The sequence below is a fragment of the Equus quagga genome, chromosome 18 (genome assembly GCF_021613505.1).
Source record: "Equus quagga isolate Etosha38 chromosome 18, UCLA_HA_Equagga_1.0, whole genome shotgun sequence".
In the NCBI taxonomy this organism is placed as follows: Eukaryota; Metazoa; Chordata; class Mammalia; order Perissodactyla; family Equidae; genus Equus; species Equus quagga.
Window position 1 is genome coordinate 12,039,735 of NC_060284.1, and position 27,207 is coordinate 12,066,941.

At 39.2% G+C, this 27,207-nt stretch overlaps 1 protein-coding gene across 5 annotated transcripts in view; it reads right to left on the bottom strand.

The window, feature by feature from the left end:
- Window positions 1-875: 875 nt before the first annotated feature.
- The window catches only part of ERICH3 (glutamate rich 3), a 102,774-nt gene continuing 76,442 nt past the window's right edge, over window positions 876-27,207 (bottom strand). For 4 of the 5 annotated variants that reach the window (XM_046645869.1, XM_046645871.1, XM_046645868.1 and 1 more), the window contains 4 exons: window positions 20,810-21,259; window positions 9,712-9,837; window positions 3,849-6,259; window positions 876-3,158 (listed from right to left, as the gene is read on the bottom strand). In XM_046645869.1, the coding sequence (XP_046501825.1) occupies window positions 3,867-6,259; window positions 9,712-9,837; window positions 20,810-21,259 (2,969 nt within the window). In that variant the 3' untranslated portion in view covers window positions 876-3,158; window positions 3,849-3,866. The remainder of the gene's footprint in view (window positions 3,159-3,848; window positions 6,260-9,711; window positions 9,838-20,809; window positions 21,260-27,207) is intronic. The other variant, XM_046645873.1, reaches the window with a different exon arrangement.

Consider the following 27,207-nt stretch of genomic DNA (forward strand, 5'->3'; position numbering starts at 1 on the left):
TGCTGGTATAGTGGCTTCTTTTAAATGACACAATCAGGTGGTATAGAAAACTGGAAGGAAATGTTACCCAAAGTGAGAAGTGGCCTGTCCTGGGCCATCCTTGAAGCTGTTGGAATATTTCGCATACTACAGGAATCTTTTTCTAAGGCTTTCTTTACTTTTCTCAAACAATCAATCATTTTCCAAGCGCAATCATTGTGGCAAAATCATTGATCGTAGAAGTGTTAAGGAACACAACTATACTTTACATTTGCAACACAAGAGTTTACAAAGCCATAGAATAGGCTTAACTCAAGAAATTCAAGGCACTTAATTCTCCCTACTTTTACTTTGGTTATCTATTTTTCTCTTGAATTATTTAAATAATCTACTGTATTCTTTGACCTACACTGGCTGGAAATATAACTTCCTTCTTGTTGGTACAGGATATATTAATAAAATTTGCTTTTTCCTCTTCTGCAAATAAACGAAAATATGTAAGATTCACATACAGTATCCTAGTATCTATTTTATACCTCTTCCTAGAAGGAAATCTATGTGACTAAAAACATAAATCAGAGTTTGGATTGAGAAAACCTGAGATTGACCACGATTTTAGATAAGCCACTTAACTTTATTGAGCTTCTATTTACTTATGTATGAAACGGTGGTGATAATTTTCCTCTCTGGCATTATTCCATTTATGTGAAAGACATGTATGAATGCAGTCAGTTGATATAAACACATATACTCAAAAACACAGCCCAGTGAAACTAATTCTCTCTGCTCTGCTTTATGGAGTTTCAGTTTTGTAAGAAAAGGACAAAGAAGATGTCGAAAGTCTAGTCATTTATAAAGAATCATTCACATGTCTTATCTGTAAACATATGGTTTATTTATGCCGTTAATAATGAACTTAGGGAAAAAATCAGTTCAATTGAACATAGAAATAATTTTATCAACATGGTATTTGCAGAGAAAGAATTCACTTCATCAAAATATCACAACACTGAATTTCACAGTTAAACCCACATGCAGATTGTAGAATTATGTTACAGAATGTTTTGACGGAATGTGTTACATATAAAAATAATCCAATGCAATTTCCATTTAGCACATCGTACAAATCTCATTCTTCAATGGAATTAACGAGTTTACAATCTTGCCCATAAGGTGCTACGTATTCAAAGTGCTCTGTAGCATTGAGACTGAGAACAGTGAAAAAATACTGTAGAGCTCCACAGTAATGCAGCTCAGTAATAAACAAAATTGGATACAATGTAGACAAAATCTGTAAAACCTCAGACAGACAATAGGATCTATGATGTGCATGAGTGATGCTCATCCTCAATAGGGGCTGGGGCTGAAGGACTTCATGTACACATCATCATAGTCGTAATAAAAATGAGTTTAAAGTTGAATTCATCACTTTTATAGTGAGTACCCTTTCCCAGAGAAAGAAAGAAATGTAGACAGAAAAAGAGAGAGAGAGAGATGTAGAGAAACAAAGAGAGAAAGTTCACAATACTTCTGCAACCCATTTTCCAACTGAGACTAATCCTCAGTACAATCAGTAGTTCATGACAGCAGTTTGCAGACTTCAGTGTACATCAGAATTACCTGGAGGGCTTGTTAAAACACTAATTGCTAGGCGCTTCCCACATGGCTTCCAATTTAATAGGCATGAGATGAGGGCAAGAATTCGTATTTGGAACAGTTCCAGGTGATGCTGATATTCTGATCAAGGGACCATATTTTGAGAGCAACTAGTCCATTATATCTTTGATCATTGAATGACTCCTTCATTTATTAGAACGAAACACACCTATAAAGAGAATATGCCTGGTCCCTAGGGACATAGGGCAGCCAGCATGGATCGTATGATGATTTACGGCAGCAGTTCTCAATTTTGGCTACACAGTAGAATCAACTAAAGAATTAAAAATAAAAAATACTGACACCTACATCCATCTACAACTGATTAAATCTGAATCTCTGGGGTGGGGCCAGGGGTTGACTCATTCATGAAAGCGCCCCATGAAAGTCTAATGTGTAGTGTGGCTGGAGAACCACTGCAATAGGAAATTTTCTTTCACCTCCTCACATGAAGAAAGGATGGCCAAACATGTGTGCCTTTTGGAGGACTGGTGTGAACGAAGATGTCTTCACGGAAATCAAAATCTCCAGGAGGCACACTGATGCACAACTATCTCTAGTAATATCAGGGAGTAATTTAGAAAGCCAGGTGACTTGATTTACAATGCACTGCAAGGTCAGTTCACAGGTTTGAAATAACCTAACTCAGGAAGGTGAGCTGCACACTAATTCAATCCAAGTTTCTTTTCCATTGAATGACATCAAGCGAAGAGTCTAGAGTCTAGAATGTTGGTATTTGTACTGAGGTGCAACGTTTACCTGCTATAATTATTGTTACTCATTTCACTCAGCTAAATTATTCACTACTTCAATTTAAATTTGAGCAGCCCTGTAAATAAGGCCCCCAGGGACAAAATGCCACATGCATGCACCAGTCTACCTCAGAAAGCAAAACTACAGAAACATACACAAAAAAGGGCATTTTGAAATAAGATTTCTGCTTTAAATTATGCTTCTGGCATAAATAGAAAGAATGGACATTTCTCAGTGTAAGTGAATACACACGCCATGGAATCCTGTCCTGGAAGGGCTGACAGGTCTGGAGCCAACTGTAGAACTGAATGTACATGGAAGGACCCTTAGGGCGCATCTTCACAGAGCAAGTCATTAAAGCCTCAAGCCACAGACTTTAAATAAAACTCTCGTGTATGAAACTGGGAGTAATATTTGATTACAAATAAAGAGGAATTTAAACAAACCCCAGACATCAGGACTGGGCCTTTCCGGTGATCTTTGGTAAAAGTCAAACAGTTGAAAACTAGTCATTTGATTTGAACATAGACACGTTAGCTAACAGCCTCACAGTCCTCCCTTAGGAAGCACTGCCCTCAGGAGGTCCTACGGATCTAGTCAGCTATTCTCCGGGTGCGCACTGAGCTGCCCACCAGCACTGACAACTGGGAACCAGCTCCAACAAGCACAGTGACTAACAACAAACCAGATAAAGTCTAAAGTCCTGGTGAGATGCTTGGGTGAATCTTTCTCCACTCTTTACGTCTTCCGGAAGACATCTTTAAAACATCCTGGAAAATAATAAAAAGGATAGGGGAACTATGAATATAATCACTCAGGATAGTAGGAACTGGGCACAAAGGATCTGAGGGCATCAAGGAAAGAGCAGGAAAACAAGGAAACGCTAAAAATAATTTTGGCCTTTGGTTACAATCTTCAATATTTTACATGTATACATATATTTTTATAAATTTTTAATATTTTGATATATCATATATTTATGCTATATATCCATATATATATATTCAACTTCACAAAACTACAGGAAGGAAGGCATAGAGCCCATTTAAAAATAAATAATCTCAGCCATCCTTTTAAACACTAAAAGAGAAATGAATTCTGGAAGAGAGTTTGATTCCTTCCTTCTGTGGTGGGTCCCTGTGGCACGTTCTCTCTGTATTTCATCTTTGGGGCCCTGGAGGAGAGGTACGGGGCTCCCTATTCCAGAGAGCTGTGCTTGCAAAGACAGAGAAGGTGACTCAGAGTTGCAAAGGGGATAGAGGTGGGTGGTGGGTCGCTGCATGTGCTCTGGGCCCACCTCCATGTTACTGGCTGTGTCCTGATGGGCTTGGGGCTAAGCAGCACAGAACTGAAGCCTGTGTGTATGCAGGGACTGATAAAGAGATGAGCCATCCCAAAGGGGAGGGGACTCCAGGTGGGGTATCTGTTTAGTCTTGCAAACAGATCAGGCTTAAACTCACCATCTGTCACCAGGTCTCTTAGGCCCTCCTGCTGTTCAGGGAAATGTCTGTATTGCTTTCTCTTTGCACTGTCTGCTCTTGCTTCTCTTGGATTCCAGTGCAATCAGGCTTTACAGGAAGTGTTTCCCCATCCAGCAGACTCTCTCTCCTCAGCTCTGGCTCTCTCTCTTGGGATAATTCTAGTCTGAATCCTTCAGCTGTGCCCCACTCCTGCCTCCCACCACAGCTCCCCGCACCAGGCTCCTTCCCCTCTGACTCTGCCCGCTGAGTGGTTTCAGCTTCCCTGTCCTCTTGATCCTGCCCTGGCTGCGGGGCCTTCCCTTCTAGATCTGAGCGTCCCCCTAGAGCCCCCACCCCCACCTCTGGTGCCCAAGTCACTGGCACCTTCTCCACCACTGGCACCTCCTCCCTGCTCAGCTCTATTTCCTCTGCCACCACCTTCTCTGCAGCTGCCGTGTTTCCTAGGAACTCATCTGCTTGGTGGCAAGTTTCCTCACCAGCAACATCTAAAAAGGAGGCGGCTTTCTCTGCTTCTGTTTTCCCCTCAGCTGTCTTCGAATCTGCCAACAACTCCCTCTTCTCTGCGGCTCCTCCTCCTTGGTGGAGAGCTTCCTCAGCCACAGCCACTCCTCCTTGCAAGCTCCTGTCCCCCTCTGTGGCCCTGTTCCTCATCACTCCTGTCCCTAGTGTGCACTTTTTATCCACCTCTTCCTCTGGATCCTCATCCATCACTTCCTCACTCAACTTTCCTGCCATCATGGAGTCACCTTCAGGAACATCTTCTTGGGTCATTGTCATGACCCCCACTCCCTCTGGCCCTTGTAAAGGCTCTTTGTTTTCTCTCCCCTCCCATCCTGCAAGGCCATCTTGACCTTTGGCTGCCCACTCCTGGGCCTCGCCTGTGGCTGTCATCCTGGCCTCAGGGGCCTGTGCCTCTCCTGCTAGCTCACTCTCAGGAGCTCCTAACATGCCCTCTCCCTCTGGTCCAGGCCCTTCATCCTGCTCTGAGGAAACTCTGTTCTCCTTCTCTGGGGGAGCCATGTTCTCCCCGCCGAGCAGCTCTGCTCTGCCTTCCTGCTCCCTGTCTCCACCGTCTCTCAGTCTTTCCCCTCCTCCCTCTTTCCTCAGAGCTGTTATATCTTCCAGTGACTTTTCAAATCCAGGTGCTGCTTCAAACATGGTCACCTGTCCCTCTTTCAGTGAATCTTCTCCTTGAGGCCCTGTGTCTTCAATCAATTTAGATGTCCCCACCAGTGCTTCATTCTCAGCATCACATTCCATTTCATTTTGGGGGGCTTGTGTCTCTTCCTCAGGTCTTCCTTCCCTCACAGTTTCCCTCTCTCCCCCTTTACACTTTTGCTCTTCATCCTGAAAGGCATTTGCCCTCGTCACCTCTTCTCTCTCAGATTCAGTGTCCCCCAGAGTTGTTTTCGGCCTCTCAGCTTTCCTCCTCTCTGTTGCTGCATCTAATTCCCCAGGTAACATTTCTTTCCTATCATCTTCCCTATTAGATTCTGCCTCACTCTCAGCCTTCTCCCTTTCCACGTCTTCCTCACAAAGCTCTTCCAGGCTGTCTTCTGAAACCCCCATCTGGGTTGCCTGGACCTTCTCAGAAGTTGAGGGGCTCAAAGGTGTTTCTAGTTCCCTAATTGCCTTCCTCTCTTTGGCTGGTTCCTCTCTCCTGAGTATTGCCTCTTCTGACCCATCCTCTCTCTCAGATGCAGTGTGTTCCACGGGCCCCACGTCCTCTAGGTCTGTGAATGCTTCCTCTTCACTGTCCTCCATATGTGGCTTTTCGGGCCCTGCCTCGCTCACAGCTGCCCCTCTCTCAGACTCTCCCTTCTCTGGAGTCACCGCTTCTTTCAGGGCTGCTGCCTCCGGAATGTGCTCAAAGGTCAGAGCTGCTGCCTTGCTTGCAAGCACCACCTTCTCCAAACCCTGTTCCTCTTCAGGAGTTGCCTTCTCTGTCTGCAGCACTGTTTGCGTCAAGGCCTGCTCTTCAGGAGCCTGGTCTTCACTCAAACCTCCCGAGTGTCTTACTGCTTCTTTTCCCATGGGGTTTAACTCCTCTTTATCCAGCCTTTTATCCCCTTCTACTGCTACCTCTGCCCCACTGGCTATGCCCTGAGGGATCTCTCTTTCCTCTGTAAACTGCCCTACTATTGCTGACTGCTCTGCTTCGGGCTTCCACCGGTCCAAGGGGACCTCGGCGGCCCCTGCTTCTTCCCTCAGTGCTACGTCCCCCTTCTCCTCTATGATGTCAGCATCCCTGCCCCGGGGAACTTCGTCTTCCTCCACCGCTTCTGTCTTCTCCAGTGTAGACATTTCTGATACAGCTTGCTTTGATTCCTTGTTTGAGTCGAATGCTGGACTTTCCTCCATCATTACCATCATTAAATTCCCATTCGGTGCTATAAAAATAAGGTTAGAAAATAAGGTTACTTTAATCAAAGAGCACAAGGGAGGAGATATTACATATAATCTTATATAATATGAGACATTTATATATATCAAGGGTTTTCCATGATGAAAAGAAATGCTATCAAATTTAATGGACACATTGATATTAAAGGAAAATTGAGCATCAGAAATGTTGAAAACAAAAATTCCTTATCTTGGAATAGCAAAATTTCTCGTTCTCTCACTCACACATGCACGTGCACACACACACACATACCCCCTTCCTACTTTCATTTGAAATATTAGGACTTGCAGAAAAATTATGCAATAAGAAAAGCAATGAGTATTTTATTTTCTTAGAAAAACCATCATTCCCTATAGCATCATCTTACGCCTGTCCTGGGCTTATGTTTCTTATACTCATGTGGGCATTAGCAACACAATCATAATACAGTGTGAGCTGATCATTATACAATACATTACTCTCATATATTAAAGCTACTCTATTTAGATTTAGTCATCAAATAACACTGTAGCTCAAGGTAAGACTTTTTACTAAAGATACCAATTTGTATTACAGGTCAGGATACCTCCCATCTATGTTCAGAAACTGATTTGCCTTTGGCAAAACAGGATCACAGAGCAAGACAGAACTTTGTAGTCTGGGACAATTTTCAACATAAATAACCTTCTTGAAGTATTTCATAAGTTCTCATCCATAATTCCCTGGCAAATTTGGGTGTACTAGCTATCATACTTCTATAAATATAACTTCAATGTATTTCTTAAAAGGCTTCAAATGGATTTCTTATTATTTACCAAATACATGTATTTTTGTTGGAATGATTCGTGCAAAATAAATAAAGGCATGTCATTCCAAATACACAAAGCATTTAAATTTTCCAAATGCAGGATAATTCTTAGGGAGAGAGGAGCTTCTAAAATGGTCTTCTTCATAATTTCCATCAATCTAATCTTATTCATTTATAGAAGACACTGGACCAGATACTATAAAAGAAGTTATCATACCAAGGTGTCAGCCTTCAAATTATGTAAACTTATGAAGTAGGCAAAGGTGTCTTCCTCATTTTTTTTACTCACTTGCCTTTTTTACTTGCTAGCCATCACACCCCATCCCATCACCCACAGTCTACCAGAAACCTAAAGCCCTAATCTTACTCACTTCTTTCCTATTCTGCTACCTCATTCAAGACTGTCTTATCACTCCATTTCCTCTCCCAATAAAAAACATGGCTATCCTTTGTTGCATTCCCTTGGTCTCTTGCCAGCTATTACAATAAACCATTTTGAGGCAAGCCAATAATAGCAGATATTACATTTCCCTTAAAAATGTATTTGGAAGGTAAGTTTTAATATCTTCTTTCAAAGGAGTAAGATAGAAATTTCAGGTCTATCAGTGGGTTTGGTGCTGACTTTCATTGGTGGCCATCAGCATATCACAGCAGTTATTTCCTAAATTGTACCTAGAAGCTCCCAAAGGGAAATGTAGAACTGAATGTTCACTCAGAGGACATGCAGCCCACACACCTGGGAGATTATGGTCCATTGTATTTCATTACAGATTATTACTGGGTTTAAAACAAAATTAAATGGAAACAATGAGAAACAACAGTGCGTGTCAAGTCTCTTTAATAGTATATCTGTTGCTAATCAAATTCCTGCATGAAAGTATATTTAAAAATCAGTTATGAAAAACTGTAATAAAGTCCTCTATCTTGCTAAGCTGGCCTCTAAATTTATAGATTAATTAAAGAACATTTAGGAAAACAGAGGAATAAAATTGCCTTGCCATTATATAATAATATACTATGCTTAAATTCTAGGAAAGAAAGTGCTAATGGCATCCAGCTGAGCTATTATATGAACACACACACACACACACACACACACACCATAGGGGCGTCAGGACATCCCTGAAGCAAGTCAGAAAGAGTAATTAAAGCCCTTCTAAGAAATATCAGTGTAAATACATGACTTAGGGTTTTTGATGGTAACCTCATTGGCTTTTGAAAAAAATAATGAATATGAGAGCAAGCAATATTCACAAACAGGAGCAATTTGATTTAGTGGAATGAGTGTGTGCTTGTGAGTCAGACAGACCTGGGTGAGAATGCCAGCTCTGCCACTTACTATCTGGATGAACTTGGGAAAGAACACCTCTCTAAGCCTTCATTCTCTTAGCCATCAAATGGGAACAGAATCCTTGTGATAGAAAATGGTAAAATGCTCAGCACGGTGCCTGGAACACAGAAAGCCCTAACCAACTTTCCTTCCACTCTTTCCTCCCACTGCTTACAGTAGATTAGATTTTCTTGCTGAAATAGGAGTTGATGGATAACAACTCCTGTGCCTGCCTTGCAAAATGTTTGGGGAGGTGCACCAGAACTCCTCTGGCTGAATGCCCATTCTAAAAGATGTGGATTCTCTAAGCTCAGGGTCCTTCTCCTGTCACTCTGCCCACTGCATGTTCAAGTGCCACCTGGCCCTCTCCACCTTGTCCAGGGGGAATTGGAGCTCACGGAGCCAGTGTTAAGTGCAAATATTCTGACTGTTGCTATTTGTTGGGAGTAATAAAGTCCTTTTTCTCTGACCCAGGAATCTTGTATCTTCTGCTAGCATCCCTGAAACTTGGGTAACTTGGCTTGAAAATGGGGTAAAATCCCAAATACCTCAGAATGCTTGATGACTATCATTGAAAATGGGTAACTTGGCTTGAAAATGGGGTAAAATCTCAAATACCTCAGAATGCTTGATGACTATCTTTGAAAATGGGAGGTGGAGTGATGCGACCGTATGATGAATAAAATGAATAACATCCCCTCCCACACACCCGCACACACAGACACATGTATTCAAATCAGGATGTCTTTAAAAAGTTACCCACTAAATATGGAGAAAGCTGATTTCAAGGACACAGCCGTTTGACCAGATGTATAGGAGTCATGGTTTGCTGAGTCACTCTAATTGGCACTCCTGCAGCTGGAATGCTCATCACCAAGAGCCAGGTCATACTGATGGCAATGAATTCTTCCCTAATTTTAAAAAATAAGGAGCTCAGACAAATCATTGTGAAATGTGCCTTGGCTCTCCATGTCTCCAACGGGTCGGTGAGACAAATCCACCTACCTGGTCAACTAACTGGGAGGTGGGCTAGGAAATAGACTGATCTGCAAATCCCTACCAATATTTTTTATTATCTGAAGTCCTTTTTTTCATTCTAGGCACCAATGCATTCAAAAAAGGATAATGACATTCCTATCTGATGTCAGCTTTAAAGGTCCCCTTCAGGCTTCGCAACCACCTCCTGCCACCATATTCACTAGTTGAAAAGAAAAGAAAGGTGGCAGAAGAAGGAAACAGGGACAGGAAGATGAAAGATGGGATGGGGCTGTCTTTTGCAGAGGATTCAGAAGGTCTCTCGTAGGTAATGATGTGCCCTTACCTGCACCTGTATCCATCTCTGGCCTCCTGGAGCACTTCTCCCCCTCGTCTGGGCTGCTGACACCAGACTCAGCATCATCGAGGCAGTGGCAGCCAGGCTCCACGGCTTCATCTATTATCTGTCCAACTGATTGGAGACCATATAAAATATCAAAAGGTATAAAAAGTCATGGGAACATTGCTGAGCTGTTTCACATTTCGGCAAGTGGGGTTAATTTAAAAGCATTCACATTAAAATGTGACCATGTTTTAAAAATCTATGAAGATTAAACAGCTTCCAAGCTATGATTTCAAAAAGAAAAGACAATAGATCATGAAGCAAAGGAATCCATGCAAAGAAATATTTGCATCAACAAAAAACAACAGCCAGAAGCAGTGAGAGATTTGCCAAATGCACATGCAATGAAATGATTGAAAATGCAGTTTAGTTGCCTTTTCCTTTCTACAAACATGTGTCATAGCTTTTATGACACTAATCATCACTGCTCTTTTAAATTGCTAAAACTACCAGAGCTGAGTCCACTACGAGCAGCTCATCCATTAGTAGATTTTAGTGATTTGACCCCAATACTCACTCCATGTGGACACAGCAAAAAAGCTACCGCATGATTCCTACAAATTTGACAGTAAAAGCTGTTGTGTGAATTCCATTATTTGCAGCTGATTACTAGCATGGAGCTTCAGGATCACGAAGACCTAAGTTCAGGGCCCAGATTTCATACTAACTGAGTCACCTTGGGCAAGTTCTTTGACCTAAACCTAAGCCTCAGTTTACTCATCTGTCAAAAAGATACATCTACTCAATGGCTATTGGGAGGATTAAATGAAGGAATCTATGTAGAGCGTGCTTATTTTCCACTCATCAGCAAGTTCCTAAGCATGTAATTAGTAATCGCTATGATGAAGATGATGAGCATTTCTATTCTAAGTATCATCACCCAATCTGGTATTCTTCTAGGCAACGCTGTAACATCAATTGAGTTTGTCTTTAGTCTCTAACACCTTCCTGTCTACATCCCTTGCCTATCATCTGATGATCCATGTTCCAAATCCCTGACATCTGCCATTATGCCACTTTCTGGTTAACAAAAGCTCACTCAAGAAACGCTAGTCCTAGATCTGCCTTCCTAGGTGAGAACATGGTATCGCCAAAATGTCCTTTCCCCCCTCCCACTATGTCTCTCTCCCTCTTTCTCTCCTTTTCTCCTTCCCTCCCTTCCTTCCTCTCCTCTCAGATATTCTGATTCAGTTTATCCAAAGACTGTAACTATAGAAAAACAACTAGAATATGGTCTCTTGCTCACCTTAAGGTGAATTGCTAAGGAGTAATTAGTTACTTTCTGATCTCTCTCTGTGTTTGAAAACAAACAGTGAAATGCCTGCCTCATGTGGCTTTTGGGGAAAAAATGGAATGACTTAACTATATTAATCTTAAGAGGACAAACATGGAAATTAAGAGAGTTACATCATGGAATTCAAATGTATTCTCTTAAACAAAATTAACATCTTTTCCTCATTCATCCAATATGCCAAACAAAAAAGTTTTTACAAAAATGTAGTTTAGAGATGACATCAACTCATGACAATTACATTATAGTTGGGTTTGTTATCAAGTCAACCTTTATTTTAGAAACTTCATATACATAGTACATATAAGTTAAATACCATCTTACCCACTATAATAATGTTGATACCGTATAACTACAGAGTTTAAATAAAGAGTATTTTAGGTCTTTGCATATAAATCTGCTTGGCTAATTGAACAATAGAACTGTCTTAACTCAAGAATCCCTAGGACAGGGGGATGGGAGGAAGTCTGATTTCATAGCAATTACATGAAGCTTTCTTTCATTAGAACCAACAATACCTCTAGGGCTTTTTCCCAAGTAGTTGCCAGACTATAAAGAAATATGGTTTACAATAATAATAATAAGCAATAATTAAAATAAATAATTAGCAGCTATTGAACCAAAAGACTATTTTAAGAAGCCAAACAGTGCTAGCATAATCTCAAAATTACAACTCACTCAGAATTGCCAGTGAAGCTTGTAGTCCCTGTGTCTCAGGACTGTGCTGGCCACTTGCCCACGTCTGCTGCTTGCCCCTGGTGAGTTAGGCTTTGGAAGTAGATGAGAGCCTGTACAGTTAGATGGTGGCAGTTTCAGATTCAGCAAGAGTGAGATTCTGGCCTGAGCATCAAGGGCTCATCAGGTGTGAGACCAGAAAAGGCCTCACTTGGTTATTTTTTCTCAGATGCTCTTCTGAAACTGAAACTTAAAAGCAAGAACATGGCCAGTGTGTAACCTTGACTGTTTTCAACTACTACAGTGAGGGAGGACTGTGCACGCTGAGACCCCCATGCCAGCAAGGTGACACATCACTTTGTTTCCGCTATCTGTTTAGCCCTTCATCCCCCAAGGCTCCCTCCGTTACCTCTCCATAAAGGTGACCACTGAAAGCAAAGGTAGTTGTCAGTTCTCAGAGTATTAATAGCAAAATCAAAGAGACCCATACAGAGACTTTCTTAGAAAAGCACCTTTTCCACCCAAATGATATAGGATATCATAAGATATATTTTAAAGTACCAAAATTTTTTGGATTATAATCTTAGCTTTTTTATTATGAAAATAAATACATTTTAGAATAATATGCACTGTAATTTCCCTAAATATCAAAATAGTACATATTTATTACCTAAAGCTTGAAAAGATAAAAAAGTGTAAAGAAGAAAACTAAAATTATTCTAGTTCCACCACTCAGAGAGAACTACTCGTTAACATTTTGGTGGATTTCTAAGTATTTTTTTACTCTACTCTTACTATAGATAGCATTCTGTATCCCATTTTATTCATTGAGCGATATATTGTGATGATTTCCACATATCATTAAATAAAAAAGATTCTCCATAACTGCATAGAATGTTCTAATAAGGTTTTACTAAAATTTGGTTAACCAAGTGCCTGGTATTGGATATTGAGTTATTTCTATTTTTTGTGTGTGATTATAAAGCTAGTACTTTTATAGTACTACTTACAATCATTTTTGTACTTATTTCTGACTATTCCCCTAGCATAAATTCCTGGAATTAGATTTTCTGGGTCAAAGAACATGATACTTTTAGAAGCTTTTGATATATGTTTCTAGATGTTCTTCAAAAATCTAGGTATCAATTGACAATTTCACCTATAATGATGACAGGCCTTATGTTCCTGCACTACAGCCAACAATGCCACAATTTCCACCAATTCTTTCTACATTTGATAATTTAGTAATTAAAAAGTAGTGGCAAGGATATAGATTTCAATATTAGTAAGCAAGCTGTCTAAATTCAGCCCCTCTCCTCTGCTTGTTTTGAAACAAAACAAACTGATCCCATCTTAAAACATGCTAAGAATCCTGGGCAAGGGGCCAGCCCCATAGCCAAGTGGTTAAGTTCGGGTGCTCCACTGCAGCAGCCCAGGTTTTCTCCAGTTCGAATCCTGGGCGCAGACATGGCACCGCTCATCAGGCCACGTTGAGGAGGCGTCCCACATGCCACAACTAGAAGGACCTGCAACTAAGATATACAACTATGTGCCAGGGGGATTTGGGGAGATAAAGCAGAAAATAAAAGACTGGCAACAGTTGTTAGCTCAGGTGCCAGTCTTTAAAAAAATAATAATAATAATAATTCTTGGCAAGTCAATATCAGAAGAAAGCTTTGCCAAGAAATTTTCATCTGAATTTCAAGAACATTTTAAGAATGTAAGGAGGCTATAAAAGCAGAGTAAAGATATACCTAACTTTGTTCCAAGTTCCCGGTCACCTTGAAAACTAGCCCAGCTCTTGGATCATTCCTTATGTAGCCAATCAATTATCTTCCCAACAACTCCTCATGACAAAATTCATCACTAACATCATCTACCTACACAGTAAAGATGTTCCTGTGTTACCTTTGGCTTTGAAACATGGCCCATGAAAACCCAGGATTAATTACAAACTCAAGACCACAGCTGTTCAAAGATAACAGTTGCAGAAAGCTAGAGTCTATCCTCCGCACAGCAGCCAGAATAATCTTTTCAAAACTTTCCCGTCATGTCATTTGGTCAGTTGTATGCCCCAATTTTTCCAAAGGTTTCCTACCTCAGAATAAAATTCTCCCCCTGGCCTCATCTTCTACCACTCTCTGGCTTGTCTATTCTGCTGCTGTCACCCTGGCCTCCTTTCCGAATCCTTCATTCAGCAACTCTGCTCCCAGTTAGGGTCTTTGCAAATGTCATTCCCGCTGCAGATGACAGTGTGGCTCACGCCTGCACTTCATTCAGGTCCCTGCTCAAATGTTCCCTCACCAAAGAAGCCATCCTAAAATGTCACCCTTTCCCCAAACGATCACTCTATGGCTCACCCTAATTTATTTTTCTCCTAGCACTTAGCCCAGATAGCCCATTACATGGTTATCTTTTACTTGCTGGGCGTTTCTCCCCCTAGAATAGAAACTTCATATAGGCAAGGACTTCATCATGTTCGCACCAAGAACAGTGTGTGGCATAAAGCAGACGCCCAACAAAAAGAAATCTATTGGATCCAATAATCATTCTTTCACAGTTCATTCAGAAGTTGTACTTAGACTGCAAGTCTTAGAACACAGAATTTTCTTGTTTTTTCGTCAGGACGATTCTATTCTGCCTGTGCAATGACAAAATTGCATTGTACTTTCCTCATACCATTATTTAGGTTTAAATTACCTGGCCAAGCACTAGGACTTCTCCTGAATCCCATATACAGGTTTCCCTTATCAACCAAAAGTTTGCTCACTTTAGTCACTTTACTTGTACGAAAGACCTACATTAGTACCTGTTTTCACCAATCGAAAGAAATCCGAAGAGGCTGTCCGTTTTTACGAAAACAGGCAAAAAGTGAAAAATAGCTTTAGTGTTTGTTTGGCAGTGAGCCCTGCTTGAGGCAGCAGGCACCCCGCACACCCCAAGAGCAAGAGTGGGCGCTCCCAGCTCCGTCCCCGGGAACTGCACTCAGCATTTCAGCACCAAGCTTTGAACTGTGTTTGTGAGCATCTGTGCTTTATCTCGATTTATTTTGGGAGGTTATTTTGGGGGTCTGGAAACGCCCCCAAATTTTTCCCATACAAATTAATGGTAATTGCTTCTTTGCTTTACGCCGTTTCAGCTTACAAAAGATTTTATAGAAATGCTCTACTTTCGGATGGCAGGGAAAACCTGTAAAAGTATAAAATGCCTACTTCCATATACTTTTTATATTATACTTTACATCAAAATACTCTATTCTTCAATTATGTTTTTATATTCATAATGTATCCATTATATTAACTTCACAAATTAATGCACCTGAATTATTCCACCATTAGAACCTTGCAAAGATTGTGTCGCAATGCATTAAGACAGCTTAAACCAAAAATAACAAAGAAAAATAAACACATTAAAATAACATTATGCCCTATAATACTGAATTAACTCCCAAGGACACTATGTCATTTTGGCTAGCAATTATAAGCTTTTACTTCATCCACTTAACTGAGGACAACACATCTTTTACATCAATTCACCTGATTTGTTGGTAGACTGGGCAAAGCCCAATTAAGTCAGAGGTATTATAAAGTAGTTAGAAGTAAAATATCATTTTATGTTATCAATCTGAAAGGTACAAAGGCACTGAATGTAGTACTTTACTAATTTAACTCCTGCTATGAACTTAAGTGAAAACAATTCAGATTAAGTTGTATTAGTTCAGACACTACAAAACATCATTAATTGTAGGTAATTTTTTAGACCAGAGACTATTCTTAACATAATCACAGTTCTTAATCCAAGTCTAATTGAAAAATGATTAATTCAGCACCATATAAATATGAGAGAATCTTTTTTTTTTTTGAGGAAGATTAACCCTGAGCTAACTTCTGCCAATCCTCCTCTTTTTGCTGAGTAAGACTGGCCCTGAGCTAACATCCATGCCCATCTTCCTCTACTTTATATGTGGGATGCCTACCACAGCACAGCAAGCCGAGTGGTGCCATGTCCGCACCCGGGATCCAAACCTGGGAACCATGGGCCACCAAGCGGAACATACACACTTAACCGCTGGGCCACCAGGCCGACACCAGAGAGAAAATCTTTTATACATTATCTCAGCCCACATTTCATTTTGACCTAAGGTTACTTAGTCCAGATCTAAGTAAAATATACACATTTCAATCTTCACCAGCGTTCTGTTCTAATTTGTATAAGCTGGTTTTGCAGCATAGTCACCTAAATGACCTTCATTTCAAGTATATAACAGGTGCCATCCCTCTCTCCTTGAGGCATCTAACTGAAGACTCGGTTAAGAAAGAGAAACTAGCCATAACCTCTTTGCCCGACTTTAATATCAACGTAGTGAACTATGCAATCAAGACCTGCTTGGTTTTATCTGAAATTTTCTTAGAAATGTTTATTAATATAAAGGACTTTGAGAATATTTAGAACTTCTTTTAGTCTGTTACTTTAAATATTTACAAATTTATTGCATTATTTCCTTGTGTATATATTTAAAAGGTCATAGGTTTTGAGGGGTAAGCCAAATTATACATACGATAAAGTACAAAAGAAACTATAAAAAAGTTGAATTTGATTTCCGATTTTCCTCTACTCAAATCTACTCCAATTCCAGAAACTGATATGAATTAGCATATATAAATTTCACAGTTATATTTTCTCATTCTAATTGATTTAGCTTTATGTCGATGAACAGTTCAGTGAAAAGTTGAGAACCACAAAGAGCACGGTATGGCAGGAAGAACACCGAGTTATAAACCAGATGTGAATTCTAATCCTCGTTCTGCCACTTTCCAGTTGTCAGTCATTTTGTTTTCCTTCTCTATGTTTAAGTCGAATTCAGTGATCTTAAATTTTTCTTCTAGCTCTGGTGTTCTATAATTCTAAGTTCAAGATAAGCTCAGCCTGGCACTTACCTCCAAAAAAATAAATAAAAAATTAAAAACATCAGCACCCAACTGTTATAATCCACTCATGCTCAGGTTTTGAAGGCGTTAGTCCTTCGACATCATCTGAATATTTCACATAGTCTTTGTTTTGTTTTATCTATTAATGTCTTATTTTCTAGTGCACATTATACTCTCTAGGCCTCCATAACCCAGAAATTTTGTTTTTTTCTATAAGATGGGCCAGAGAACGAAACTAGGATTTCTTGCACAGAAAGCAAGATGTTTTTAAGAAAATTTGCCAAGTTATAAAATACTAAGGCAATATAATGAAATAATATGTACAATAAATAGGAATAAAGTACAGTTATGTGTGCTGATATGAAAAGATATTCAAGATACTGTTAAGTGAAAAAAGGAAGTTTCAAAACAAAATGTATCATATGTTTCCATCTGTATATAATAATATATGCATGTACATAATATATCAATACATTTATATATATATATATATATATACATATAAAAATTTCTGGAATCATGTACAAAAAACGTGTTATCCACAGTTCTCTCTCTGTCTCGGGAAAAAGAGTAGAGACTGGACAAGGAAGAATTCAGCTCTCATTTTATTCTCATCCGTTCTGCGTTGTTTAAACTTTTCAACCAATTTTTTGTAAGAAAAAACATGTATCAAAAACCTTAAAATGTCTATAACCTTTGCTCCAGAAATTATACTTCTAGGAACCTAGCCTAAGAAAGTAATTATAAATTTGAAATTACCTTAGGTAATAAGATACTAAAGTATTAATAATAGTGAAAGTAGGAAAAAATATAATATCCAATAATAAGGAAATGGTTAAATTATGAGAAAACCACAGAATAGAATAATTCACAGACATTAAATATGTTCATAAAGATTACATAACAACATAAAAATGCTTATAGTATAACATTAAGAATAAAAAGCAGAATATAACATTTTATAAAAAGATGACAAAAAATATGACACCTTTGTAAACTAAGTTTATAAATAAAAAGCCTGACCCAATAAGGCAAAGATTTTTTGTGTGTGATAAATCTATGGGTAATTTTTTTAAACTGCTTTTCTCTATTTTCTCTTTTCTTTCTTTATTTTTTTGAGGAAGGTTAGCCCCAAGCTAATACCTGCTGCCAATCCTCTTTTTTTTTTTCTTTTTTCTGTGGCCAATCTTTTTTGGTTCTTCTTCTTCTCCCCAAAGCCCCCCACTACATAGTTATATATTCTAGTTGTAGGTCCTTCTGGTTGTATTATGTAGGACGCCACCTCAGCATGGCTTGATGAGCAGTCCCGTGTCTGCGCCCCAGGATCTGAACCAGCAAAGTCCTGGGCCACTGAAGTGAAGCATGAAAACTTAACCACTCAGCCACGGGGCCGGGCCCCAAACCTCCTCTTTTTACTGAGGAAGATTGGCCCTGAGCTAAGATCCGTGCCCATCTTCCTCTGCTTTATATGTGGGATGCCTGCCACAGCATGGCTTGATAAGCAACATGCAGGTCCACACCCAGGATCCAAACCAGCAAACCCCAGGCTGCTGAAGTGGAGCACACAAACTTAACTGCTACACCGCTGGGCCGGCCCCTACTTTTCTGTATTTTCTAAATGTTATTTCATGTATTTCATAAGCTCCTAATGAAAAATAAACATTGATAAAGAGACTTGGTACATATATTAGAGTGTAAGAAAGATAAATAGTCACAAACCTTGCCATCTAGTGTTGAACCTGCCTTAATAAAAAGATAATAACAAAATGCTTTAAAATTATAGATGTTATCAAGTCAAGAAAACAGGTTTCCCAATGTTTTTGAGAAAAATAATAAACCAACACACTTTTCATTTCACAAATCCAGAAAAAAACACTATCTTCCAGTGACATGATCCTAGTCCAACACCTCTGCTTCTGTCCATCGCCTAATTACAGACTACATTTTGTGCATCTTTATAAAAAGATGTCTAATTACATAAGTCCAAGTAAACAATCTAGTTTTCTGAAGTGGAAATAAAAGGAATAATAATAATGATGTCAGTATTACTATTGAACTTTAACATCTCTACCTTTTGTGATCAACGGTTGCCAAATGGTACAAATTTTCTAGGTTATACATTATATACACCAGAATGGAGCAATGAAATCTAAGATCAAAGATTTGAATTGTTTTATACATATTTTAACAAGAATCTTGACTCATAGGTGGGAAAATCTTTTTGAAAATGTGAAGGGTCTTTGCATTATAATTCTAGGGCGGTATTGGCAAACTTTTTCTATAAAGGGCCAGAGAGTACATTGTTAGGGCTTCGTGGGCCATAGGATCTCTGTTGCAACTACTCAGTTCTGCCCTTGTAGTGCACAAAGCAGCCACTAATAAGATGTAAATGAATAAGCATGGCTCTGTTCCCAAAAAACCTTTATTTTCTGACATCTAAATTTGAATTTAATATAATTTTCACATGTCAACACATACTATTCTTCTTCTGATTTTTTCCAACCATTTAAAAATAAAAGAAAACAAATTCTCAACTTACAGGCAACACAAAAAGAAAGGTTGAGGGCCAGATTTTGCCCATGGGCTGAAGTTTGTCAAACTGTTCGTTCTAGTGTGATTTTTGATAACTTATTCAAAGGCCATATTCTTTGCTACACCTCACTGTCTGGAATGCTTTCATCTTTCTCCACCCTGCCTTCAAAATCTTACCTAACTTTTAAAGTCTTCCTCAAACACCTCCTTCATAAACATTTTCAGGGTGTCCTTAACCAAATGTGACTTCTCTTCCTTTGAAACTCCACAGCCTTTGTACCTTGTCTGGTTTTATGTATGACTATTGGTTTTGTCCAGTTATTGGTGTGCCAAGCCTTCCCCTTAATATTTTATGAGAAGAACCCTCTCTTACACATTTCTTATTGGCCACGGTGCCCTGCACATAGTAGAAGGTTAATAACAATGGTTGGATCGAAAGCTAACTATTCAACATCCTCAATTCCTAAATTCAGGCCCCAGTAGTTTATTAACAGCTTGTAAGGTCCTAAAAGAAATATTATAGACATTTGTTAAAGTATTCATAAGTTTTAAATACAGATGGATTCTAGTAATGTTAAAATGTAAAAACATATTTTATCTTGGAATCAAGTAGAATGCTTGGCATGTTGGCACGGGAGACAGATGAGAGAGCAGGGAAAGGACTGAGGCATGAGTTACAGGGCACAGGGTGCTGTGTGAGAGTCAAGTATCTGGCAGGCACAATTTGCTGCCCACAGGATACAACTCAGTCCTTTACCTGCCCTCTAAAGTCAAGAAAAGTGTCAGACCTCCCATGTGTCTAGGGTACTGGGGCCTGATTGCCCTGGGACACTTCTCACTCTCCCGCGTCAAACGGGACTGTCCTACACACCCAGGCACCACCTGGACGAGGAAGTTACATGGTTTCAGAGAAGAGCTCAAAGTAAAGTTTGGAATTTTCTATGAAATTTTTATATTTTTATCTAAATCTAAATTCCTATTAGACAGATATAATAGGGAATCTTTAGAAAATTTGAAATCACTCTGCCTGCATTTAGATCCTAGGAATCCTTATTAGCTGTGGAATCCCTGACAATTTACTTAACCTCTCCAAGCCATGATTTTGTCAGCTGTAAAAAAGAGAAATTATCATAGAACCTAACTCATGGGGATATTGGGCTGTTGTGAGAATTAGATGAGTTAATGTCTGTAAGTCTTTAGAAATGGCACATAGTAAGCGCTATCAGTGTTAGCTATGTATATAGAAGTGCATATATAGCTAAAAATAAATAGCATTACTAGTATTAAATAACCTCTAAAAAGCCACACATACCCTTGCCTTCAGACACATATTGTGTTTTATTTGATTCTTGAGATAGAATTACCATAGGAAGGAATTTACAGAAAATAGGAAACAGGCCATATAAGAATTTCAAGTAATTTTTTAAATGCAATAGAAGGAAAACAGGAAGCTGAAAATACATGTATGATTGTGTGACAAAGAGAGAAATAGGAAAAAAATTGAATCCCTCTGGGATTATCACAATAGTATTTCTCAAGCTTTGGCAGAATGCAATGACCAAAATCAGCTTCCATGCATGAGGACAATGGCAGTCAACTCACTGACCATACTTACCACCTTGCTCCACCCTACAGGCACCTGCCTTTTTGTCCTTTGCCTTATCCGTGCTTCCTTCCCAAAGCTTACTCTTATCCTTTTCCTTTTCTTCCTTGGAAACATGTTCCCTGGATTCCTCAGATGAGCCCTCTGCAATCTCTGGGGTTCCTTTCTTCGTTTCTTCTTCAAGAACATTCTCCAAGCTTTCCTCTATTGGCAGAGGCTTTGTCTCCACATCTGCTTTTATCATTTCTTGGTCTTCAGTGTCAATTTCTAGGGGATCCTCAATTGGAAGGTGGGGTTTTCCTGGCTCATCGTTTCCATTCAGGTCCTGTGAAGATGAACTTCTGGCACTTTCATTTGGACTGTTTTCCATGTGGACTTCCCTGTCCCCCAGTGCAGATTCATCTTCACTGCAACTAGAATACGAGTGACTTCTGGATGAGGTTGATGAAGCAGTTTTTATATCTACAAGAAATAAAAATGATGACATCACTGTTTTTCCATAAAGCAACTTATTTAACTGTGAGAATTATGTTAGTAATGAATCATACTGAAATTTTTAACATAACTTAGATTTTATATCCTTTCCCCATATATTCTAGATAATTGTCATGTTGAAGAAAAACCTTTGTAATCTATGAATCTATAGAAGTCTTCAACAGGAAATCGCATTTAACTGAAAACCAACTGTATTTTTTTATTTGTTGAAAGCCGTTTTATTGGGATAGCTTTGTAAGCACCTATTTTGTTATAGAAGAAATTGACTAATCTTTTGCTTGTTCAGCAAGAGCCCTTATTTAATTATTGCCTTGGATAGCCACAGTATTCTCTGTGCATCAAATTTAAATTTTTATCAATTGTAATATCCACCATACTTGTATACCCTGGTAGCTGGGTATGGTAAGAAGGTCTATGCATTTACACAATACCTGGACACTTAATAAATATTTTAAAGTGATGCTTGTGTACGTGTCTGTGTGGAGAAGGAGATATTGTCTTATTTCAGGTTCCCTTGAAGCAGACGATGAGATGAGGATTCATGTGGAAGTGACGTATTAAGGATATGCTCCAGGAGAAACTCTTAAGAGTGTAGGAGAAGCAGGGCAGAGAAGGGAAGAAGTCAATCAAGGGACCAATTTCAAGCAACATCTCAACCTCAGCTGGATCCCACGGGGCCCTCTGAAGTCTAAATGACGTTAGAATTTTCCTCCCTGGAGGAAGGAGTTGAACTTTCATACTCTGCTCCAGTCAGACATGGCTGCGGGCCACCCTAGGGGACATAACTCCCTGGCACTTCCAGGCACTTTGTGCCTGAGGGTGAAGTAACTCTGGTAGCCCAGGGTTGTCCTCTGAAGACAGCAGACGGTATGGAAGCTGGGAGCTGGGCACACAGAATCTGTGAAAGAGATTCTCGGAGATCTAGGCAGTACTCTGATATGATGCTACAGATATGCAGTCTAGAAATTTACGGTAGCCAAAAATGGTTTGGTACTACCCAAAAAACTTCCAAAAATCTCCAAGAAAGTAATATACACACTGAATCTCTATAAGGAAGAGGACGCCTAAAAGTCACCGCTCACAATGCAGGCCAGAGATATACAAAATTGCTTTTGATTTTTTAACCAATAAGTCTGTGCTTATAATTGTTTTTATAGAACACATTTTCAAATTAAATACCCTATACTTCAACCTGCCTAACTTTCTTGTTTTCTCTTCTCTGCTCTCTCCTTGCTCTCTGTTTCTCTTATTTCTGCGTGGCAGCGGCATAGATGGCTGCAGCAGCTGGTGCAGGGTTTAAGGAAAGAAAAACCTGTCTTTACTTTTATCCTCTCATCTCAGTTCCTCCAGCCCCAACGGCTCTCCATGACAGGGCTTAGCATTTTAAGTATAGTCGCAGAGACATATCAGAGTTTCCACAAAGATTCAAGAGATGCTACACAGCAGTAAAAAACAAACTGTAAAGAGCCTTTAAGCAACAGAACCCCTTAAGCACAATTCCATTTGTTCTTGTGTCCCAGTACCTTGACAGGCACCTGATGACCACTGTTTCTCAGAGGAATCACATGCTTTAGCCACTCATTCTTTCTCTCCATTTTATAAAACCTGGATATGCTGTCTCTCCGTAGGGAACAAAGCAGATCAAGGACAGTTGTCCTCTCTCTTATTTGTACCAGTTCAGAAACTTTAGGGACTATGACCTCCTCCTCTATGAAGTATCTCACATTTGTTTGTTTAAAAAAGAAAAACAACTCCTGTTTGCTAGTAGTTTGATCAATGGCTTTCATTAACTGCACGATTAACTAGGACACAATGTTATACTTGTTTTGCACTTCCAAAAATATGCATCTTTACCAGCTGAATATTGACATGCTGACTCTTACTTTTGACTCTAAAAGTTGTTCACAGAATAAATACTTGAGTGCTCCTCTATCTTTCCTGAGTAGCTTCTATTAACTGTATTCTTTTATTTCAAAACACTGAAATAAACACGCCCTAGTTCAACTTTGGGTCAGTCCTTTAGAGAAGAAAAATCAAGAGAATGAATGGCCTCAAAGTAGAGAGGGGACCTGACCTCCCATATAAACTCATTTCCGCTTTCAAATCTCTCTTTAACCTCATTGCATGATTTAGCTTCACTCTCATTTCTTGCTCTCATTTTCATACCGACACTTTGGGGACTTTGGTTAAGAAAAAGCCCAAAATGCTTTAGGGCCATGGAATGGGATTTTCAACACTGCTTTTATTTATTCTCTTAGAAATAAAGCAAGTTTTTATATAAAGGAAGTTTGAGGACACATATGTAAGTTTTTTTGTCATTAGGAGGTAAAAAGTTATCTTCGAGGCAGGTTGGTAAACAACTCTGCCTCCTACCCAATTCCATTTGTCTCTCCAGTGTTCCCCCCAGGGACTGATGGTGAAAGAATCTGCTGTTGGTCTTTATGGTAAAGAAATGACCTGCACTCATTGCCTGAGTCCTTGGCCAAAGCCAGCGAGTTTGGTGCTGCGCTTCCATGTCCTACACAGCATCTCTGACTTTTCTCTCTCCACCTTCAGTCAGTCCTCAAATCCTTTACTGCCTTCTCTTTTCCTGTCATTGATAACTATTCCTTCTTTTGCATCATTACTATTTCATGCAACATAAGATTGAGAGAAAATAATATGTTTTCCTGTAAAGATAAACCTAGGTGTTCCGATCATGACTCAGCTACTTATTAGCTTTGACTTTAGCTTTGCTACTTAACTTCTCTAAGCCTCTGTTTTCTTGGTTGCAAAATGAGATAACTCTACTTGCTTTCCATAAGTTATTGTAGAAATTACATGACAAAAAAATTTTCACCTAATCAAACCAATTAATCATTTCTTTATGACTTTCAGTCATTTTCCCTCTATGAAATCATACGTATAGTATATTCTAATAAATGTCTTTCTCATGATTCCACCCTGTACATTATATTAAGAACAGTAATCACAGTTACCATTTATTGAGGGATAAAAGGTAAAACCTGATCATGATTATGTACCTACTATGTGCCAAATAATAAGGTAAGCATTTTACAATCATCTCATTTAATCCCAAAGAATAGTTATTTATCCTCTTTTTCTAGATCTAGAATGTAAGGCCCCGGGAAGTTAAATGTCCACTAGCTATAAGGTAGCAAGTTTTGTAAAACACTTCTTTGTAATGACCCACTGTAGTAAAACCAAGACCCTTCTATCTGCCAAAAGGCCTTCAGACAGAAAGTCCCCACTGTCAGGGACCCGCCACTGCTTCTCTCACCTCACTTTCCACTATTACTACTACCCCAGAATACGAATGGAAAATAGTTCCCTCCAAAACACCAGAACTCATGGAATTCATGGTCTGCCCTCCCTTTTATATCTTTTGGTCATTCTTCATTTTGTTCACCACTCTGGAACCCAGACACAGTCCAATTAAAACACTCTGAGGCATACAATATGAATACAAAGGAAAAGATAGCTGTCAAAACCTTCCTTGGTTTATTTATAATACTGGCCATGACACTATGTGCATGAAAATATATGTCATCCAGTGATTTGTTACTTAACAAATAGCTACTGAACACTGTGTGGGCGTTCACAAAAATTATATGTATATATCAGTTAACTCCACTGATTTTAACCAGTGGAATTGAATCTCCACTGTTTATACTGCCTGCCTAGCAAACTTGATATACACCTGACCAAGGGCAAAAACCACAGACACATCCACAGTCAACACCAGTCCAGCAAATTCAGGATGAACTCAGCTCTTCCTCCTCATAACTGAGGTTCTGAATTGTCCTCCACTTTCCTACCCACTTACATAGATTCATTCATTCACTAAAGGAGCACCTCCCATGTGTCAGGCAATGTTCTAGGTATTGAGGACACAATGGAGAAAAAGGCAGGCCAGGTCCCTGCTTCCACAGAGGTTACACACTCTGGACACACACTGCCTCCCTCTGCATGAGCACACTGGGTCAACTGTGCATGTTCAGGAAAGTGTTTGTTCATTTTCCTAAAGTGACTGTGGCTAGCTCCCCTAGAAGCTGTTGTTATTCTCATACTGCAATCAGTAGCCATAGTGTCTGTTCTGAACCAATTACAAGTCCTGACCTTAGTTTTCAATCATTGCCTCACCCCCTAGCATGGAGCACAGTGTTACTACAGTTTAAATTCGTCATTTTCTCCATTAGTGGCCTGATTTTAACTACTTTGTTTTGGCTTACTAGCTTGAAGCCTATACAGATGCTTTGATTAAAGTGCACAAATTCAAATACATAAATTCAGTTAAATATTTAGATCACTCCAATGACGTACCATGTGTCCCAACCCAGTGGACACAAAACCCTTCTGAACTCTAGTACGAATTGTGTCTCTCTTTCCCTTTCTTTAGTCCAAGGGTTCAGCAAAATCTGCATAAATACTGCTCCTATGTTCCTCAAATCAACCATTACATGTGAATTTATATATCCTACTATCACTGTATTAATAGTTCTATCTTGATTATACTCATGAGTTCATAAAAATCTGTTTATATTTTATATTAGATATTGTAGTTCAGTCAATATCTTCATGTACAATAATGCCTAATTAGACAAGTGCTTTGTACTCCACAAATATTGTAGAATAAGAGTATGCTTAATGAAAATAGAAGTAGAAATCATTAACTCCCAGTTATGAACAGTGACTAGTTATTTGTCTCAAAGGAGAGCATATGTCCTCATATGGATAATTCATTCACTCAATTAATCAATGAGACAAATATATACATTACTTTGTAAGGGTAAATATCTAAAGGTAAATGCAGATACAGCAGGAGGAGAAGAAGAAATAAAGAAAGCTTAAAAGTTCCTCCATATTTACTTTTAATTGCACTTTCTAAACACTAAAGTGCACACCTAGAATATCGAGAATATAATCAAATCTTTTATCACAATGTGCTGCCTAAGTCTTTTTATATTTATCCATTAATCTAGTCAATCACCTGTGCATTCCACAAGATTTTATTGGTTGTCTCAGTAGCGCCTTTGCCATGTATAAGGCAGATTCAAAACTAGAGAAAACCCTCATAGAAAAGTATTTTATGTGAATGAAAAGATGAAGCTGAATTTAAGTCTTCACCTGAAAGCCATGACTTTCTACTTCAACAATCAAAAAGTGAATATAGATTGAAGAATTCTCACCATTAAGAAAAATTAGAGTTTGACTAATTATGCAAAAATCACACATATAGACTCTGACCAGAAGGACACACACAATCTTCCCCTAATCCTCTCAGGCCCAGTGAGCAGACAAGTTACAGTGAGTCCATGGAGTGTATAACCTCACCACAGAAGGAGCAGCTCCCCTCGGCCTTCTCTTCAAGCCCACCATCAGGCCAAGAAATGAAGAGTGAGCTTCTGAAGTCAGTGAGCCAAGTAAACAATAGTTTTGTGACTCTGGGATTTTAAAAGTCTTTAAAGTTTACTTCTTCAACAGATTGAAAAATAGCACAAGTAAAATATCTCTCTTACTAGAAAAAAACTAATTGTTTTTAGTCTTATTTTCTTTTCTTCGTATTGTGGGAATAAGTTCTCTCTCAACTTTCTCATGAGGAGCTACTTAGTCTCTCCCTCTTACTCATAGGCACTATCATCCAAATTGCCCATAAAAGTCTAAAAGGCTACTCTGAGCAACATGACACTTTTCCCCCCAGCCTTTATAACATTCATCTATGACAATATCTTTTCAACTGGTGAATTAGCGCCTGGGGTTGCCAACATAAATGCAGAGAAAAGGAAGCTGTCGTTCTTTTTAAACGATGGTGAGTCTCACACATCACTCCTAAAGCGGGGTCCTCTCTCAGTCAGCTCTCAGTCCGCAGCACTCGATCACTCACGGGCTGCTCAGCACAGTGTATTCATCAAGGC